General features: G+C 40.2%; 1 protein-coding gene across 4 annotated transcripts in view; it reads left to right on the top strand.

Moving 5' to 3' along the window:
- Positions 1-18,866, top strand: part of LNX2 (ligand of numb-protein X 2) — a 61,088-nt gene that overhangs the window by 27,054 nt on the left and 15,168 nt on the right. For all 4 annotated transcript variants that reach the window (XM_065830351.2, XM_071804515.1, XM_065830360.2 and 1 more), the window contains 3 exons: positions 6,506-7,018; positions 15,114-15,352; positions 16,426-16,625. In XM_065830351.2, coding sequence (XP_065686423.1) covers positions 6,618-7,018; positions 15,114-15,352; positions 16,426-16,625 — 840 coding nt within the window. In that variant the 5' untranslated portion in view covers positions 6,506-6,617. The remainder of the gene's footprint in view (positions 1-6,505; positions 7,019-15,113; positions 15,353-16,425; positions 16,626-18,866) is intronic.

The following is an 18,866-nucleotide window of genomic DNA, read 5'->3' as shown; positions in this document are numbered from 1 at the left end:
CAATCAAACCCTGGCAGATGTATTGTTAACCTCCTCTCCCCCCCACTTCCCCCTCTTGCCCCTCCCTCTCCCCCTTCCCACTAAGGACAGTTGATCGGGAGGAAAAGAAGTGCAGAGAGAAGAGAGTTGGAAAAATTAAAAATGTTTTACTAATGCTACTAATAAGAATAGAGAAAATAATACACGATATACAAAACCAATCTTGAAAGTCTGAGCAACTGCAGAGCTGGCACCCAAAGTCCTGGATTAGACTCTGCAGTCAACCGGAGCTGGATTCAGTCTCTCACTAGGCCTCAGTGCACAGGGACAACCAGCAAGGTCCTCTCCTAATGTCAGCCATGAGGAAAAAGGGAAAAAAGGGACAAGATCCTCGTGATCTCCCACTTTTATATGAAGTATTCACGTGAATGGAATGTTATACACAGTTGGTCAGTTTCTTGGTCACCAGTTTCTCGGTCACCAGTTTCTCGTTGCCCCTCTCACAAGATGTCCATCCGTGCTTATCAATAAGTTTGCATTCCGTTGCTACGTTTACCAAAACATGTATCTGGTTCTCCAGGAAAATGCAGCTAACATGAAGGCTTTAGCTGACAGGCAAAATTCACTAAAAGAGAAACTTGTTTTTTAACAAAACCAGGACACAGTCCTATTAATTTCCCCAAACACTCCTTATTCTCCAGATTTAAGGAGGGTTTCATTTCGCAGCCTGGAAAAATGCCATACTCCAGAAATACCCAGCAAGGGAGCGCGTGTGCACATCTTTTTTAGGATATTGCGTGTAACAAGCTGAACCCTGAAGTGGGGAAGGAGAAGCATTGCCTGCAACCCGCTGCCTTTGCAGCAATGATGCCATGTCAACATCTGGTGCAGGGCTGACACCTTCCCTGTGTTGGTGGAGCAAAAAGACAAGCACAGAGGCAAAGAAATAATCAGTGGAGAGATGGTTTTACTCCAAGCCCAGCCTTGCCTGGTTACAGTTCAGTGGAACAAAGTCACTATTCAGGCACAATTTTATTTAGCTTGATTATAAAAATCCCACGTGTTCTACTGAATGACTTAAACGTGGAAAAGGGTTTCTCATTGGTAGAAAAAAATAGGTGTATTGGATAATTGCCATGCAGTGACAGTGTGGCTGCAGCATTAGCAGAAATCTATCCCAGTCTAATTGCTGTGCTCTGCCCATCTCTTGTACGCTTTTCCCAGACTTTGAGCTGCCAGATGCCATCTTTTGACAAAATTTTCAGTTGCTTGAATTTTCAATGAGGAAGAGCCTAACAGGATTACTATCTCATAAACTTGGACTAGAGTCGAATTGAGGTTTGATATTTGAAGACAGTGCAGGCCTCAGATATTGGTGTAATTAACATGGATATTGTAAAGTCAATACAAGTTGGTAGTTCTGCTTCACTTGTTTGCTGTATGGCTTTAATATTAAAGCAGAGATTGTATCTAATGAGGTAGGTCATGCTTATTGGAAGATGTGGAATAACACTTTCCCCTCTAGTGCTGTATGCCAGCTATTTATTCTCATCATGTTTTTTATTACAGTTTCTGCTATCTTTTATTCTTCCACTCAAGCCAGGGTCCGCTTTGAAAACAGCTATGAATCATCTGCCTGAGGTTGCAATTCCTGTGAAGGGTGCTGGACTGGGAACTAACAACTAATTTTTAAGCAGTTATGATGTGTGTTTTTTAAGGAAAGGTTGTAACCACTTTCTAGTTTCCCTCTGCTGAGGCTTGTGTTGATCCACTCCTGTCTGCTAACAGATCCTGTTCACAGCCCTTGTGTTTGAACAAGGCAAGGGAATTTAGATACCACGAGATCCTTCCGAGCTAGCTTGGGTGCTCAGGTGCCATGGAGAACAACTTCAGAAATCCTATGACTGTTTTAGATTAAGCCAGCCTTTCCTCATATGAGAGCATTTGTGTTGCCTTGTAAATGCAAATATAACCAGGAAAGGACTGCCTGAGTTCAGGGTCATATGAAACCTTCACCATAGCTGTTACACCCTTCTATACCCTTCCCTTCCCCACTGCAGAGGGATAAGAAGGGGCTATGCTGAGGCAACCCTGTGCTGGCAGCAGGTAGCAAGTTTTTGAGCCTCGTGGGAAGAGAAGCAGCAGCCAGCACCTGGTGGCATTGGATCGACAGGAGATGCAGGTGGACATTTTATCACCTGCAGTTGCTTTAAAGCACACTGTGTAAATTAAGCATTAATTCAGCGGTTAGATACAGCTCAGTGAGATGATGTCCATTCTAGTGTGGAGTGTTATCAGCCACAGAACTGACACCTGGATCCCAGAGGTTTTGGGATACAGCGATACCAGAGTCCAGCAAAGAAACAGTGGTGTCATTTGTCAGAGGGTGTTCTTTTGACCTTTGCTTCTGCTTAAGGAAATTGCATTGGGTAGTAAACAAAATAGGAAATTGTGGTATATCAAAGACAATTTTTAGTGGGATTAGTTGGTAAGATGGGTATTTTCCATAGTTATTTGCTTTTGGGGTATAGTCAGATTTTTTTTGTAAAATTTTGAACTGTCAGTTAATGGCCTCTACACCTGCAGGATTTTAATAATGTAATTTACGAACAGATTGCTTAGATCTCTGAAAACATTAATTGCAAATACGTATTTCCATTAATTTCGAACTGAAACTAGTCTTAATTATTTGTGACTTATATAAAAAGGCAAACATAGTATAAGAGGTAAGTTATTGCTACAATTCTGGTTTGGTTGTGTTTCATGGTGGTTTTTTGTTTGTTTTCTGTTGTTTTGTGTGTTTGTTTTAGTGCCCCTTCAGACACAAGGAGTAAACATTGTGAAATCTAATGCAGGTATAAAGCCTGACATCTTATGCTTTTGTAAAAACATGTCAAGCTTCTCCAAATAACGTTAGTGGAATCAATAAGTCAGAACCAGAGGAGGCCTGAGGATAAGGCTTTCAGTCTAAAATCACTCTCATGCACAGTCCACTTAAAAAAAAAAGGAATAAATCGCACAATTGGATGTCCAGTCTTGCCCAGTTCCCAAGTGGATTGTGATTTAAAACTAAAAGCAGGGCACCACCTGCACTGTTCGGCTGTTGTAGGGAAGTTCCAGGAGAATTATTTCCTAGGGAATTATAGGCCTGGCTGGCTCTTGTACCCTCATGTAGTTTTTTATAATTCTGACTGTTTTTCCTGTTTGCAGCTTTACTGAGCTGATACCATCCTGCGGAGGTGATGATCTGTGGTGATCTGCAGTGATAAGAGATACAGCACGTAATAGAAGAGATGCATAGAGAGGATTGAAGTAGGGTATTATAATAGGCAGTGCTCCAGTATTGTGGATTTTGGGGATATAGTGCTTTACATGGGTGAAATTTAGACCCTGCCTGCTATCCCAATAATTTCTTGGACCACAAATACTGTGTTTGTGAGCTTTGTAAGTCAGTTGATATTTTGCACTGGGAATAGTCTTGGAATTGATAATTAGGCAGCTGTGGTATATAATCAATACAAGTCCTGGTGAATGATTCCTCAGTCCTGGAACAGTGAAGGCAGCAGTGTGAAAGAGAAGAAATCTCAATGGGATTTTAATTTGTTTGGTTTGGTTTATTTTTTAGGAGGGCTGGGGGGCCATGATAGTGGTTTGGTTTGTTTGGTGGTGTTTTTGTTGTTTTTTTGTTTTTTTTTCTTTTCTTTTGGATCTTCATGTTGTAATCCACTATCTGTTTCTCCTGCAGCTCTGCCTGCAGGAAGGTGATGAGAGAGTGGTCACGTCAGCCACAGGAAAAGTGGTGGGGTTAGTTTATATAGTATTTATCCATGGTTTAGGCTCATAGCGCACTGGCAGCACTGAGAAGCGGCCAAAGGCGATGTCACCAGCTGCAGGAACAGCCTGTCCCTGGCCTGAAGTGGCACCTCCACACAGCCCAGGGCTCTTCTCCCTGCACCAGCAGCGTCAAGAGACTGGGATGAGGCGGTTGTAGGAACTGGTCTGTGTGCTCACCTGCTTCAGGCGTGGGCAATCGAGAGTGACTGCCTGCGTTTCACTGAGGACAGTCTCCGGTGCTTTCAGTAAATAGAGCTTGTCTCTGGATATACCTTTCCTGAGAAAGAAGGCTTCTCATGGTAATTTAGAACACAGCAGTGAAAGCCTGATCACTCAATAACTTTGCTCATTTTACTTTTTGTTCAAAATTGATAGTGAGCTATTTAAAAAAAAAGTAACACACAAAAGGTTTTAATCGCAGCCTTCTTAAAGAGGGGTGCAGGTATCTTTGACCATAGCAAGCATATGGTTAAAGTATCTCACGGTATATTTACTGTATGACACTGCCTGGTGCTCTGCAGCAGACTGGCATGTGAGTCACCTAGACTTCAAAGGACAGAAATGCTGGAAGCTTTCAGGTACATGAATTCAGGATGCTAAGTGTCAGGGGTCCGTGACAGACCTCCGTAACTGCAGTACATGGAATGGCTCCTGGGTGTTTCTGTAGCCTGGTTGATGTAGGACTTGCTTCTTTCTTGGGACCTGGGTGACTGGGAGGAGGAGGAAGAGTCCTGCTTGTAGTCAATAGCAGAAGTGCGTTTGGCATTTGGGTAACACACTGTTAAAATGGCTTTCTCTACCAGTTCTGCATGTCCCTTTTCTCTACCCTGCCTGTTGGGGCTGCCAGTACCCCTACGTACAATGTGACATGTACCACATATTCCTCTCCTGGGGCTCTAAATGGCAAAATAATTTGGTAAAGCTACGAATCAATACGGTGTTTTTCTAGAACATTTATCTGGTTTATTTTGCGTTACATAAAGGGCGGCCATTAGGCGGGTCTCATCCCTTCTGCCTTAATCCATGAAGGCAGAGCGCGAGCGCTGCAGTTCGAGCACGAGGGCCCCGCGCGCGGCTCTCCTGAGCTGCCCTCCAGTCTTTGAACTCTTATATAATACATTTAAGACTGTTTTTTGAGTAATCTCTTTTGGGGTCTCATTTTACATTCGCAGTCTCCAGTAACAAAGAACAACTATGCTCTTCCCTGGTGAAATCCTTTCCAGAAGGTGGACATTATCTCGTACGAGGCAGGGCAATGATGAGCATCAATTTCCACGGCAGAATAGAAGCCTGGATTACAAATTACTATTTAATCCTTTTTGCGTCAAAGGATATAATAATCCTTGTAAAATGTGTTCTAAGTCTTATGCTTGGCTGTGTGAGGTTAAGGGGTAAAAACCAAAACAGGGATTCTCTTAAAAAGTAAGACATGGTGAAATGCATGCGTTCCACAAGAATTTCTGAATATATTTATGACTACATTTCAGCAGCTAAAAATAAAGGTGGTGGGCTGGTACCTAGACTAGCAGTTTTCTTTTCTCTGTATGCTTGCTACTACTCTACTAGAACACAGTAAGCATCTGTCATGAGTGTTGCTTGCTGAATAGCAATAAAGAACTTGGCCACAAAGTAAGCATTTCTCAAATTTGATTTTTTTTTTCCCCCACCAATGCAAACATTTACAAAAACTAATGAATGAGGAGGCCTCTAAAGTATGTGAGAAAATTTAGTTTGTTTTCAAAGTTATCCTGTTATGCGTGTCAAGCAACGTGATTTTTGTAAGGGAGAGAAGGGTAAATAAGGGTTGGGAAGGGTAAGGATTCAGTGTTTGGAATTGCAGACTGATGGCTGCGCAGTTTCCTGACCAGGCAGCTATTTTAAGAGAGGCAAAGTTTTATAACTTGTATAGTTTGGAAGAGAAATCCCAGAGTGACTGACTTACATTCCTTTGGCTGATATGATTATTGTCACATTGAATATGCTGTAATTTTGTTAGATAAAAAGCAAAACAAGTTAGTTGTTTGGAACCAGTAGTTTCATATGATTAGTTTATTGCATATTTTTATTAGTGGCCTCTGTACTAAATCAAATGTGGTGTACTGGATAGAATCAGTCCTTCTCACTGTATAGCAGCCCACAGAGAAAATGTGAAGGTAAGTGGTGACAAACATGCAATATTACTGATAGAAAGAACAGGGTAAGGGGCTTGTTGCTGTTATTTTTAATGCAATTTATTTAGACCTTTAATGTGTAATATTCTACATTAATAGTCAAAATTTAAAAAAAGATAATAGGACCAGATTAAAATCATAATCTCATGTAATAGAACACATTTAATTACTTGGTCAAATAATCATTATCCCACAATAGGGTATTTTTGTGCTAGACACTAATTGCACGCTTCTGGTGTGACATTGCGTAATGCGGTGTACTTGCTGTCACAAACTGGTCATCTTGCAGGTGAAAGCTGTGCAGTGCAGCAGTTGTTATGAAGCCGTAAAACGTTTATGTTGTAAAGAGAATCGTCCTTACACATTTTTTTGTTGGTGTCTTCTGTGACGAATTTACAGAAAATGGGAATATTCTGTTACTCTAGCTGTTGTGTTTTGGTAAACCCAGAAGTCAAAAGTTCTGACAAGAACTTTCCTAATTCATGCAAAACGAATAATTATTATATCTTTATTTGTTGCAGAAAATGACACTTGACTGAAGAGCATAAGTCACCCTGGAAGGAGTTGCTCCCCTCTGAGCTTTAAGTGAGCAGCCCCATTGTATGAGGATCCGTCAGCCTTCTTAGCTGTACAATGGGCACCACAGGTGACGACATGGCTTCCGTGGAGCAGAACGCCTCCTTGAACCCGCTGTGCTTCGAGTGTGGCCAGCAGCACTGGACGAGGGAGAACCACCTGTACAACTACCAGAACGAAGTGGATGATGACTTGGTCTGCCACATTTGCCTTCAGCCCTTGTTGCAGCCGTTGGACACTCCCTGCGGACACACTTTCTGCTACAAGTGCCTAAGGAACTTTCTGCAGGAGAAGGATTTCTGCCCGTTGGATCGAAAAAGACTGCATTTTAAACTCTGCAAAAAATCCAGCATTCTTGTTCACAAACTGTTAGACAAGCTATTTGTTTTGTGCCCCTTCTCTTCGGTGTGTCAGGAAGTCATGCAGCGATGTGACCTGGCGGCACATCTCAAAAACAGGTGAGCGGGGCAGGTGCTTGCGTTGCGTGTTCCTTGCACGTTTGGTAAGCCAGTTTGTGTAGCAGTAGAAATTGGGGGCAGGAAGGGTAAGAGTGTAGGTGGTGGGGTTCAAATTTGTAATAGAACACCATAGGAAATGATCAGCCTGTAACTGGGCATAGCTGGAGCACTGGATCACCTTTCGGGCATTGCACTTCAGGAATAGTGAGGCGCACTTCAGGAGGATCATGGGGAGAACAACATCGTTCATTACAGAGGTCTTGACAACGTGATTTAGCAGAAAAAGTTAAAGAAAATGGTCCTGTTTATCATACGGGGACAAAAGGCTGAAGGAAGGGAAGAGATGTGCAAACCACATCTGCAAAGAGGAAGGAAACAATGCAATAGGAACAAGGGAGATTTAGTTAAAATTTTAGGAAAAAAAGCTTTAGAATGGTCCAGCACTAGCGTGGATTGCTTGAGCAGGGGGGGGTGGTTGTGTATTCCCCACTTTAAGAAGTGTTTCCGAACATATTAAACCAGACTTTGTCAGGAGCAGTTGTGGCAGAATTGATTCTTTGAGTTAGGCAGATGAACAGGATATCTCTGGAGTCTCCTGCAAGACCTATTTTTCTCTATGTTAAAAAAAAATATGTTTACTGAACAGGCTGATAGTATGTCCTGTGAGCATGCTGTACTTTCTAGGATTGTTTGTTTGTTTGTTTTGATTGCTTATAGAACACTTCCAACACCCTGTTAATTTGGTAGAAACTCATGACTTCACAGCAGTGGGATGTTTTGGTGCAGCTGTTGTGAGTGATTTTTTTGTGAGAGAGATACATTCTGAAATTACCTGCACCTAAATGTTTAGGACCTTATTTTGAACTGTTAATAATTTTAGAGTTGTTCTGCTTTATGCCATCCTACCCTAAATATTTAAATATTGAAAAGAGGCCATGATAGAAAGAGGGAAATAAGATTATTGTAAGATTGGACCGAAGGTCCCTTCCAACCTGGTATTCTCTGATTCTATGATTGTCAAATTCAAATAGAATAACACTTCATACTGTGCAGACAAGTGTACTTTGTTCTTCCAGCAAAGGAATTGCCTCCACACTGTGTGTGGTGCTCTGCTACATGAAGGTGTTTCATTCTTCTCTGTAAGGAAAATCCTTTTTTCTGATGGAAAAATGTTAATCTTGTTTTGAGGGGTACATTTGACTTCTTTTGTTTCCTCTATAGAGTGGAGTATATTTTCAGTAAATAAACAGAATTCTGTTAATTATTAGTTATTTCATTACATGAGTCATGAACAAGAACTTGGACATACCATTTATGTTAAAGCTAAAATATGGGGGAATTAATGAGTCAGGGCTAAAAAAAAAATCATGCATATCTATACCAACTAACTTAAAACTGTTTAGGGATTTATGAAATTATAAGAAGAGTATAGTTAAGGATTACATAAAGAAGGAAATTATGTATTCAAAGGCGATGCATCTGACATCAAAAGGATCCAGTTCAGGTGAATTGCATCTGCCTCCAGAAAATATTCCCTGTGCACAACTCTGTGCTATTTGAAGACCTATGTTCATTTCACAGAGAAAAGTTTCAGAAAAGTATGTAACTGTCCTTGCAAAAAAACGTTAAACCCAGAAGAATAAGCATTGCACATAGCAACTGTACATAGACGAAAGGCACTAGGAGAATACAATTCAATATTCGAGTGTTTTTGTCAGCAGCATTTGTAAAAACAAGCATATTGTGTGGTGAAAATGGATGGTAGGAGTACTGAGTCCTCTGGTCTCCTCAGTCACCAGCTGACATCAGATCTTTTCATTTCCATAACTTAATCATGGGCTTTGTTCTCATCTGCATTGCTTTCATTCAATTTGATACTATTTCCTTTTTTTAATTTTTTAAAAAAATTTTTATTTCTTTAATGTTTTTAATTTCTCCACACAGTTTCCATGGTAGCTTAAGTTCTTGCTTGTTTCATCCAGGCAAGTCATTTCTAACGTATATGATGACTCGGGGGTGATGAGGCTGCCTAGCTGTTCGTTCAATTTATAACCTTCATATTGAACGGATTTGATTTTAATAAAAAGCAACATGTTAGCAAGATTCCTGCTCCATATTTGGTTCATCCTCTGGTTTCCCACTGTCATGTCCCCCACCTTTCCAGTCCATTTTCCTTGGTTGACATCTGTTTGAGTGATATTAGGACTGTTTACAACAAGGCCATGTAATTTATTTGTACATGGAACACTATGTATGCTCACTTTAGGTATACATGAAATATTCATTTACTTAATGCACAAGGTTATTATGAAATCCAAGTGAACTGAGTCACTAGCTTTCCCTGTCTGGCGGCTGCAGAAAAACCTTCAGCTGCAGAAAGCTGCTCATCTTCAATTCCGTCTGTTGTCTTGGGATGCTGATACGCATTTTGAGAATATGGTGATTTACAGTTTTCAGTTAGGTTTATTTGCAAACATTTGAACATCTGTAAATTATCACTGCTGACATAAACAATGTCTGCAACTCCATAGCTTGAATTTGATTTTAAATGGATTAGTGAATCAGTAAAATTCTACTACTGATCATTAAATGTAGGAAAGAAATATAAAATTCAATATAATTCTCAGCATAGATTAATATAAACCAGTTTCGACAAGCCCTTCTATGAGCTAGTTTGTATTTCTAAGAAGTGCAGTATGGTTGGTTAGTTTTCATTGTCTAAAAACATTCACATTCAGGTTTTCCAGTGTTGTTGTAATCAGCTCCATTTGAGCATAAAAGCTCGAAGAAAATGTCGTCATATCCAGCAGGCACCTTGGAGTGTGAGGTTGGTTCAAGCTGCTCCAGCAAAGAGATGAGAGGCACAAGACACAAACTTGATTACTTCATGGTGACTAATTGCACTCCATGATACCTCTTCGCAGAAGGAAGATATTCTTGATTTATCAGTCTTTCAGCTTCATCACATTCACTTGGGAACTGTGGTTTTCAAAGTTAAACATAATGCATATAATCTGATATAAAGAAAAAAAATATACGTGCAATGCTGACTTGCACTGTTTTTCCTAGTCACTTGGTATAGAAAAATTTTAATAGGTGCCAATTTCACTTCTAAATATCAAAGGTAAATTTATCAGAAGAAAAGCTGACAAAAAATATTGAAATTTTTTGTGTATGATTTTAATTCATTTAATTCTAAGGCCTGAATAAACTGCATTGTACAAAAACATACTCTGAAATTTATACAACTTTTTAGTGAGAGGGTGAGGTGTTGAGTTTACGTATTGCTTTTGCATTGGGCTTCAATTTTTGCTTCCTATATTCTCCTATGGGGGCTTAAGTTATCATTTTGAATTTTTCCAAATGTTCTGGTGTTGAGGCTGACATTCAAGGCAATGTTATGTCAAGTTAAGTTTGAACTTTTTATAGGATTGTGTTTTCTGGAATTGAAGAAATTATTGAGCTATTCACTGTGTGTCAGTCAGCATGCTTAATGTATGGATGTAGACTAACAAGATCCACAGGAAAATTAGTTGTATAAATACGGATTTTTATAATTGAAAAACTTGGCAATCCTGCTTATTTTGGTGTTTACAATAGTGCTGCTGGGTCCTGTTCTTCCCCTATGGCCCCATGTTGGCTGCAAGCACTGTCCTACCCTGCTTGTTGTAGCACCAGGAGAAATGAAGAGGATCTGTAGAATTTACCCTTCTTTTGGCAGGTCTTTTCTTACAGCGGAGCAGTGGATGGGCAGCAGATTCAGAGTTTCTCCATGCCCTATGGGCTCTTTCCCATGCTGGAAAGGTGAGGGATCTTTCTGTGGTGGTCTTTGCTCCAAAGCCTCCTGGTTGGATCCTCGGATCATTGGATATGAGAGGGAGATGTGCAACAAAACCACTCTCTTATGTTTTTTTTTCTTTTTCCTGAGTATTCTCAGATTCCCAAATCAAGATAAGTCCTAGTGCCTCATTTTCTTTTTTCTTTTTCTTTTTTCTTCTTTTTTTTTTTTTTTCCCTAAAGGAAAGACAGGTTTCAAACACTTAACTTCCCAAAGCAGCACCATGTTTTATTCTGAATTGCTGCTGTTAATCTTGCCAGAATTACTGTTTAAGGTCACTTTGCTGGCAAAGTTTTATGAGCAATAGCAAAGGCATTTGAGTTGCTTCTCTGCAGTCTTTGCTTAGATTCAGCTCCTCCTTGGAAAACGATTTAGTGCAACTGGTTTGAGGCTATTTGGTGTGTTTGCTTTTATCAAACCTCTAGACTGGGCAGAAGCTGATGGTATAAATTACAATGAAATCTTTATTTTCAGTAGTCAGTGAGCAGATCTGTTTTTTGAGCCCCTACTGTTATTCCATGGAACACACCGTAAACTACATCTTAATTTTGTATGAAAGCTCTTTCTATCTGCAGAGAGGGATTGCTGCTAGTGTTCCAAGAAGTCAGCTTTTAAATGAGAAACACAGCAGCCTTGACTGAAGAGAAAAAAAAAAGGTAAACTTTTCTTCTGTGTGATGTGAATCAAGAGGAGTTGAAGGTAAAAGCTACACTTCATCACCATCCAGAATGAAGCAAAAGCTGGTACTGAAGGAAGGAGAGGAGGGAGTCAATGCATATAAGCACAGGCTCATTTTACATCCCAAGAACAACTGCCCTTTGAGTTTCCTGATAAATAACATCGCTCAGTTGCTTTAGCTGGTTGTTTCAGTATCTCTGCCCTTAGACACTTTGATTCATGAAAGAAATTAAATAATTCCTGGAAATTCTAAAAAACATGCCCACCTTTCTTCTCACTCCTAGCCAAGATACTCTGGCTTTGCAGGTAGATATGAAATGCTGTTCCTGTAAGACATATTTCAGTCTGATTTCAACCCTTATTTATGCATTTTGTTGTGTGAGAATAGTTATAAAAACAATCTTCAGTGCTAGTTTTGATTCCAAGATGCCCATCTGTGTACATAACTTGTTACAAGATTTAGTCCAAAATGCTCTTTATCCCAGATATTGGGCAAAAGTAGTATTAGTGAAAGTGTATACCTTTAGATATTTATTGGTGCTTGTTAACCGTTACAGCTGTTGTATGGTTTTGGTGTTTGTGAATAATACATTCCTACTGCCAATAAAAATCTTTTTATGTTGCAAGTGTAAATGGAAAATTTCCTTACAGGTGTACTTGAATACCAATACTGTGCTTTACTGCTTGGTAGGTGTCAGATCATGTTTAAAGACTGAAGAACTGACAACCCATGAACTAAGGTCTCCACCAGACAGCTACTTTCCTGGCAGTGCAGTTCCACTATACGGGACTGAAAGTCATAGTCTGTTACAATTACTGGTGAATTTGAGGAAGAATATATATTGGTTTGGTTTGGTTTGGTTTGGTTTGGTTGGGGTTTTTTGTTTTGTATCTAATCATTTATTGTGGGGTTTTTTGTTTGGTTTTGGTTTGGTGGTGGTGGTGTTTTTTCCTTTTTTGCCTTGTAGAGTTGGAATAGATGTGCTTAGGAGGTTGTTTACATTTCTTGATATTAGCCTTTGAAATGATAATTAAATATCACTGGCAAAAATAAACTTCAAATCTATTTATATTTCACATGATGACTTTCATCAGTTTCCTGGTAATGATGGGGGAATGTGCTCTGTGGGGAAGACCTGTCTATGATTTGGAAGGCTTTGACAGAAATAGGAGAATTCTGGGAGTGATTTTTTTGTTCTGTCCTGGTTTTATATAGTTTAAAAAATAATACATTTCCAAGGTGTGCTTTACCGTCTACACCAGCTCCTTGGAGACCCATGGCTCATGTGAACTTGCTGCATGAGAGTCGAAAGCACAGTGTTTTGGTAGAAGATACCAGGAGAACCATCTAATTCACAAGTAGTCCAGTGAGGCTGGACTCTGCAGCCCAGACTTGGTGGGATTGAAGCGTGGTCCTCTGACAGTGTCAATTTTGAGTGATTCATTCACCTTTCTGCTGAAAATTGCACCCTCTAGCAGAGCAGTGGAGGGACAGCGAGGACATGCGGCTCGGGGTGGCTTTGTCCTCAACTCTGGCAGGTCGTTGTGGGACAGCACATCTGTCAGAGCTCCCAGCAGACGATAGGTTTCCTCTGCAGGAACATTTACCCCTTGCTGTATTGCTGCAGAAGTGAGTGATGTTGGAGATTAATCCTTTGTTTTCCTGTTGCCAGTGCTAAGATTTGGGGGATTGTGGGGCTAACCTATCAAGTTAAAGTATTTTAGAAATTTTGAGGAAAGGGATTACATCTTTCCTTTTCTTGGCCTTTTGGGATTCTTTTTTTGAGGTTGACATTGTGAAGTGGTGAACAATAAAAACTTCCAGCCGAGTTTCACCTGTAACTGTGGGTCTTTGGCCACCAGAATAAATTGAGACCAGCCAGGTTTCTTAGCTGATCAGTCCCACCACGCCAGTGATTTTATGTAGTAAATATTACCTGACCAAAACCAAGAAGTAGGGTTATATTCCTTCATTAAAATCAGAGAAACATTTTCACAAAGCAAAACCTTTCAAATAATTTTCCTCTTTCATGCTTGTGCTTTCTTAACTTTGTAGAACAGCATGGCCAGTAGTCTCCTTGGGGAATGCCCCAAGAAATGGTTACTTAAATGTGTAATTTCATAACGTGAACCATCTTCAATTTATGTATTTAAGTGTATTTCACAGCACATTTGGGTTACCAAATGCCATTCTTCTAAACATATATATCATTATATAGAGAGATATATACGACTTCATGTATGTATAACACTGCTGGGGATCACAAAAGCTGTACAGGTATTTTTATCAACATACTTCAGAGCTGAATTGCTTTGTTAATATTTCTTCAAAATCCCTCATTCTGAAACGGTCTAATCATCTAATTATCAAATCCCCTTCACAGAATGTCAGAACAGAATTGTGATTCTTAAAACGTTCTGGTTTAACAAGTTAGGACATGATTAGACTTTTGCTCTGTTAACACATTTATTCTCCCGTTGCAAAAAGAAAGCATTTTTTTCTTTTGTTATAACAACCTGTTAAGTTCTCAAACAAGGAGTCCTTTCAAGAACACAGCTTCTTTTTTCTGACGCTGCTACAGTACAAGCATCTTTAGGTGGTCAGCAGCTCCAGAAGCAGAAACTTTAAAGATATCAGATACTGAAAGAAGTGGAATATCAGATGCTGGCAAAACTGTCACATGGGCAGATGTAAGATTGATGTCCACATCCAATTATCTGCATGTAAATGTAAGACCATTTGATCTCACCATGAATTTGCAACATCCCAACCCTTCTTTGCAATAAACTGTTGTGGGATTTTTAAACATAAGCAAAAAAAAAAAAAATACATTGCACTAGGAATAATGGGAACTCTCAAAAATTTATTTACACTGAAAAGCACAAAATGCTGATGGAGCGTTGTTACATGAGGGAAAGGAGAAAACTGCATCTCCTATGTGAAGTCAGGAATTAAGAAGGGAAGACAGGAGGAGGATGAAACACCGTCTATTGATTCAAGAGGAGATGATGAGCAGATCTGTTACTTTTGCTAAACTTTTCATACAAACTTTAGACAAGCATTTTTTTTTCAGTACTTTAACACTTAGGTTGCAACATAGGTAAAAGGTTCATCTCTCTCTTTCCTCCCCCAAATGACCCCAGGAAAATAGGATGCTTCCTTTTCTCTTGGCTTACTAAGGTGAAAGGAGATTGCTTTGGGGGGCTCCAGATGTGTCTTTGAATGGGGTGTCTCTTCTCTGGAGTTTTATGCAACTCTTGTTTAATCTTCTCAGCAAAGTTATCTTCCAGAAACTGGAGTGCACATAACAGTCCACATTCACAAGGTGTTACTGCACGTGTTGTTCATGGCCGGAAAACTATGTAGTAAAAATTTTGTGAAGAAGACAGTATTGTTTTGGGATTCTGTCCACTCAGCCATATTTTGACCTTAAAATCCAATGTGTTTAATATTTTTTTATGATTAGTTTAAAGCTGTGGCTTTGAAGAAGACTGATTTAATTTGATGGAGTACCTGGGCATTTTGTGCTACAATCATTACTGCAGGCTTGAAGTGCAGTATAAACCTTGTCTTCACAGGTGTCCTGGAGCTTCTCATCGAAGGGTCGCTCTGGAGAGAAGGAAAACGAGTAAACTGCAAGCAGAAGTGGAGGGCGAGAGCGGTCCTGGTGGGACGGAGCAGCCCGGCAGTTTGTCTCCAGACGCGGATCAGGGAATCGTGCCAGCCGAGCAGAGCTTCACCTCGCCCGCCCTTCCAGCCTGGACAGACGAGCCCAGCATCGATAACCCACCTTTTGAGGAGAACACAGTAGCAGATAGTATGTCATCATTTGTCTTCTCAAGTCTCTTTTGTCAGACGTGAAAATGTTTGTGGTGTCAGAGCTTGTCTCTTGCCGACTGTGAACCTGCATCTTCATTTTCTGCTCTTTTCTCTTGCGACTCCTGGAGAAACATTAGTGGGTTTCAGTTTTGTTGCAAGTATACAACTAGGATACGGTCACTGTTAGGAAGGAAAGAAGTATCTTGCAGTATGTGCTGCATGTCATAGTGCTGTATCATCATGGTGCAGAAGTTCACGTTAATCTAGTAGTAGTACTGTTCTCTCAGTGATTCGGAAGGAGCATATTTTCTGTAAAATTACAAAAGCTGTTTTCTAAGATGAGATTTCTTTTCCCCTCTTCCCCTTTCCCCTCCTGCCTGGATCAGCAGCCTTCGCACACACGGAGAGCTGTCCTGCTCAAGCGAAAAGGCAGCTGAGTAGCTCCTGCATCCATCTGCACCGAACAAGCAGTAACGTCTCTAGCATCTGGGATTTTAGAGAGGAAGCACTGAGCCTTACTGCAGAGGAAGGTGGTCCTGTCCCCTTCCTTCTCCTCTGTATTTGCCATCCTTTAGCATCCCCCTTTTTCCTCTTCAGTTGCCTCCATGTTTGCTTCAGAAATGGGCTCCTTCTCTTGAGCCGGTAACTCAGTGGCAGTTCCTAGTGCAGTTGTGAGACCGGCTGACGAAGAGGCACGACCATGTCATGCTGCGTGGGGTAAGCCCCAAACAAATTGTTGTTGTTGTCATCAAACATGAATATACCAGTGACCAAATTGGAAATGAATTGTATGGAATTTAGTATAAAGGACAAGATCCAAAGGATTCAGAGTGTCGTTTTCTGATCCAAATGATCCCATTTCATGAAGTGTGGATGCTACTAAGTTGTTAGAAAGCTGTTTCTAACAAGCTAGGTGTTCCAACAAGTAGTGGAACTAACCCAATTGCACTTGTTTAGTTTGTTTTTAAGCTGTTGTTGTGTGGCCTGTTTACGTTGTAATTTGGTGATTTGCTTTACTGAATGAAGTATAAAGGATGTTAACCATCTTTCTTTTTTAAAAATAATCGGCAGCAAATCAACAGCCACCTACCCTGCCTGAAGGAGAGATCACTACTATTGAAATTCATCGGTCTAATCCTTATATCGAATTAGGAATTAGCATAGTGGGTGGCAATGAAACACCTTTGATCAACATTGTCATTCAAGAGGTCTATCGAGATGGGATCATTGCCAGAGATGGAAGACTTCTTGCTGGAGACCAAATACTTCAAGTATGGAACCTAATTACGTATTCTGTCAGCTTGCTTTCCATTCGCTCCTTGCAGAACTGCTTGTTAAATGAGATGGGAGATTTTCCTTGTTGGACTATATTGTGTAAATGTTAGCTTTGCAATTATCAGTTGGAAGGCAAATTAATACTCAGAGTAAAGCCTGTTGTTCTAGCATTTGTGGCTATCACGCTTTATGTTGTTGGTGGGATCAGCCTTCTAGAATTATTTTTCCTCTTAGCATCTCTTTACGAGTTTTTAAAACACGGGTTTATTTTTCTGTTTTTAAATGTCTTGAGACTTGCTCTTCATTTCAACTTTATGCATGCTTTCTGAAGGAGCCCAAGATTACTTCTGGATAACAAGTTAGCATAATTTGTCCTATGTAAAAAGCAATTTGTGGATTGTAAGGTTGACTTCATCTAAACAGCTATTTTAATCTGGCTTCACTGTCATCTTCCATAGCCCACGCAGCCGACCTGCATATTTCTGTGTGTGTAGGAGTTGATATTTTTCGCTGACATGGTTTGAAACAAGGTGCTCTAAGTATTTTTCAAAAAAATAGACAAAATTAAAGTTGGTTATGATAGTGTGTATTTTTTTAAGTAATTACAGACAGTGTAAAAACATCAAATTATTTTAATATTTGATTTTTAATTTTATATTAGGGGAAGGGACTCTTAAGAATGGACATAAACAAGACGGTCCTCCAGCTTTTTCTTCTATTTTTAATCATTCCACCTGAAACAAATATATTACCATAATTTCAAAATTACTTCAGTAGCAATGTTGGCTTTTGATCTGTTAGCCTGAGATCTGCCTTTCAGTAGTATCAGCCCTTTTCATTTCACTGTTTTGAAATCAAGCTGATAGAAGTAGATTTAAATACTGTAGTTACCCTTGGAATTAAATCAGTTTGCACTTCAGAAAATAAAGTCCCTTTTGAGAAATGTGTCTTTTTCATCTCTTGGAGTATTAGCATAGTGGCTGGCCAAGAAAGTGACCCAGACGGTTTCCGAAATGTTGCCTTTTTAACAAGGAGAGGCAGACACTGATTGAATGCTGCCTAATTTGTTTCAATACTCAAGGGCTCTCCTTGGTTGCCAGAATAGGGAGCTTGAGCTCCAGCGGAGCTTTGGAAATTCTTGCTGTTTGGGCAGGTCTCAATTATAGTTTGCAAAGCCGTAAGTAGCAATAAATTGACTATAAATAGGCTTTATAAGCTGCAGTGAGTCTCCCCTATCAACGTGCTGTCACTAGGGGTGGCACATGCTGGGGGAAAGTCTGTCAGAGTCACCCTGTGATGCTGAGGGTGAGGTACAGGAGCTAAAAGCCAAACTTTTTGGAAGATACGATCTCTTTATTGCTTTGAATTTACCTGTGCAGGTGCTGACCTGTTGTATTAAAATGACCAGGCTTGGTCTCCACAAGCTGTGATGAAGTGCAGGGTTGGATGCAGCCCAGTGTGCACGCTTCAGTCAGATATTTCTGAAAATGCTTTCAAAGGCTTTTATGAGCAGTAAAGGACTAAAAGAAAGCCAGAAAGGACTGTGAAGTGAAACTCAGCATTTTCTTGCCCAGTCAAACAAGAATATTACCCATTTAAAATCTGAGGGAACAGCATTTAGTAACAGCTACATGTTAGTAAAAGCATATGTTGTCTGCGAGGTATAGGTGGGTGCCTAACATTAAGTGCTCTAAAAATGGCCTCTTTTTTGTGCTAGACTCTGACTGTAATTAATGTAAAACGTGTACTAATGAGAATCTCTTTCCCCAAGAAATGCTAAGGCTGTTCTGTTCTGAAATTGTGAACTGCCTTGTAGAAAGAAGAATTACATTTTATTGCATATATTCTTCCATGCCCTTTGAATGCTTCCATATTTTATGTATTTACTTTAGCTAGCGACAGCTAAAAATAAAACTAGATTTAATTTAAGCACTCTGACGGATGAGCCCTAGTGGGTTTTGCTGCTGGCAGCTCTGAATGTTATTTCTTCTAGCTCTGCCTCCTTTCCCTCTGCCCAAGATTACAGCCTGTCTCGGGGCAGTGGAGAACCAGGGCCACCTCCTGCTTTGCTGCTGGAACGGGAGGTTCTCGCAGGAGTGTGGCGGATGAAGCCACCCCTTTACCGTGCTGAAACCACCATGGCCAAATTGTTTGGCATTAAGCTCTCAAAGCCCTTCAACTCAGATGCGTGATGTAAATGTGGCAGCTGTTGTACATAGGCTTCTGGGTCATTTCTC

The sequence above is a fragment of the Patagioenas fasciata genome, chromosome 1 (genome assembly GCF_037038585.1).
Source record: "Patagioenas fasciata isolate bPatFas1 chromosome 1, bPatFas1.hap1, whole genome shotgun sequence".
NCBI classification, from domain to species: Eukaryota; Metazoa; Chordata; class Aves; order Columbiformes; family Columbidae; genus Patagioenas; species Patagioenas fasciata.
This window is presented reverse-complemented; position numbering and strand designations above follow the sequence as displayed.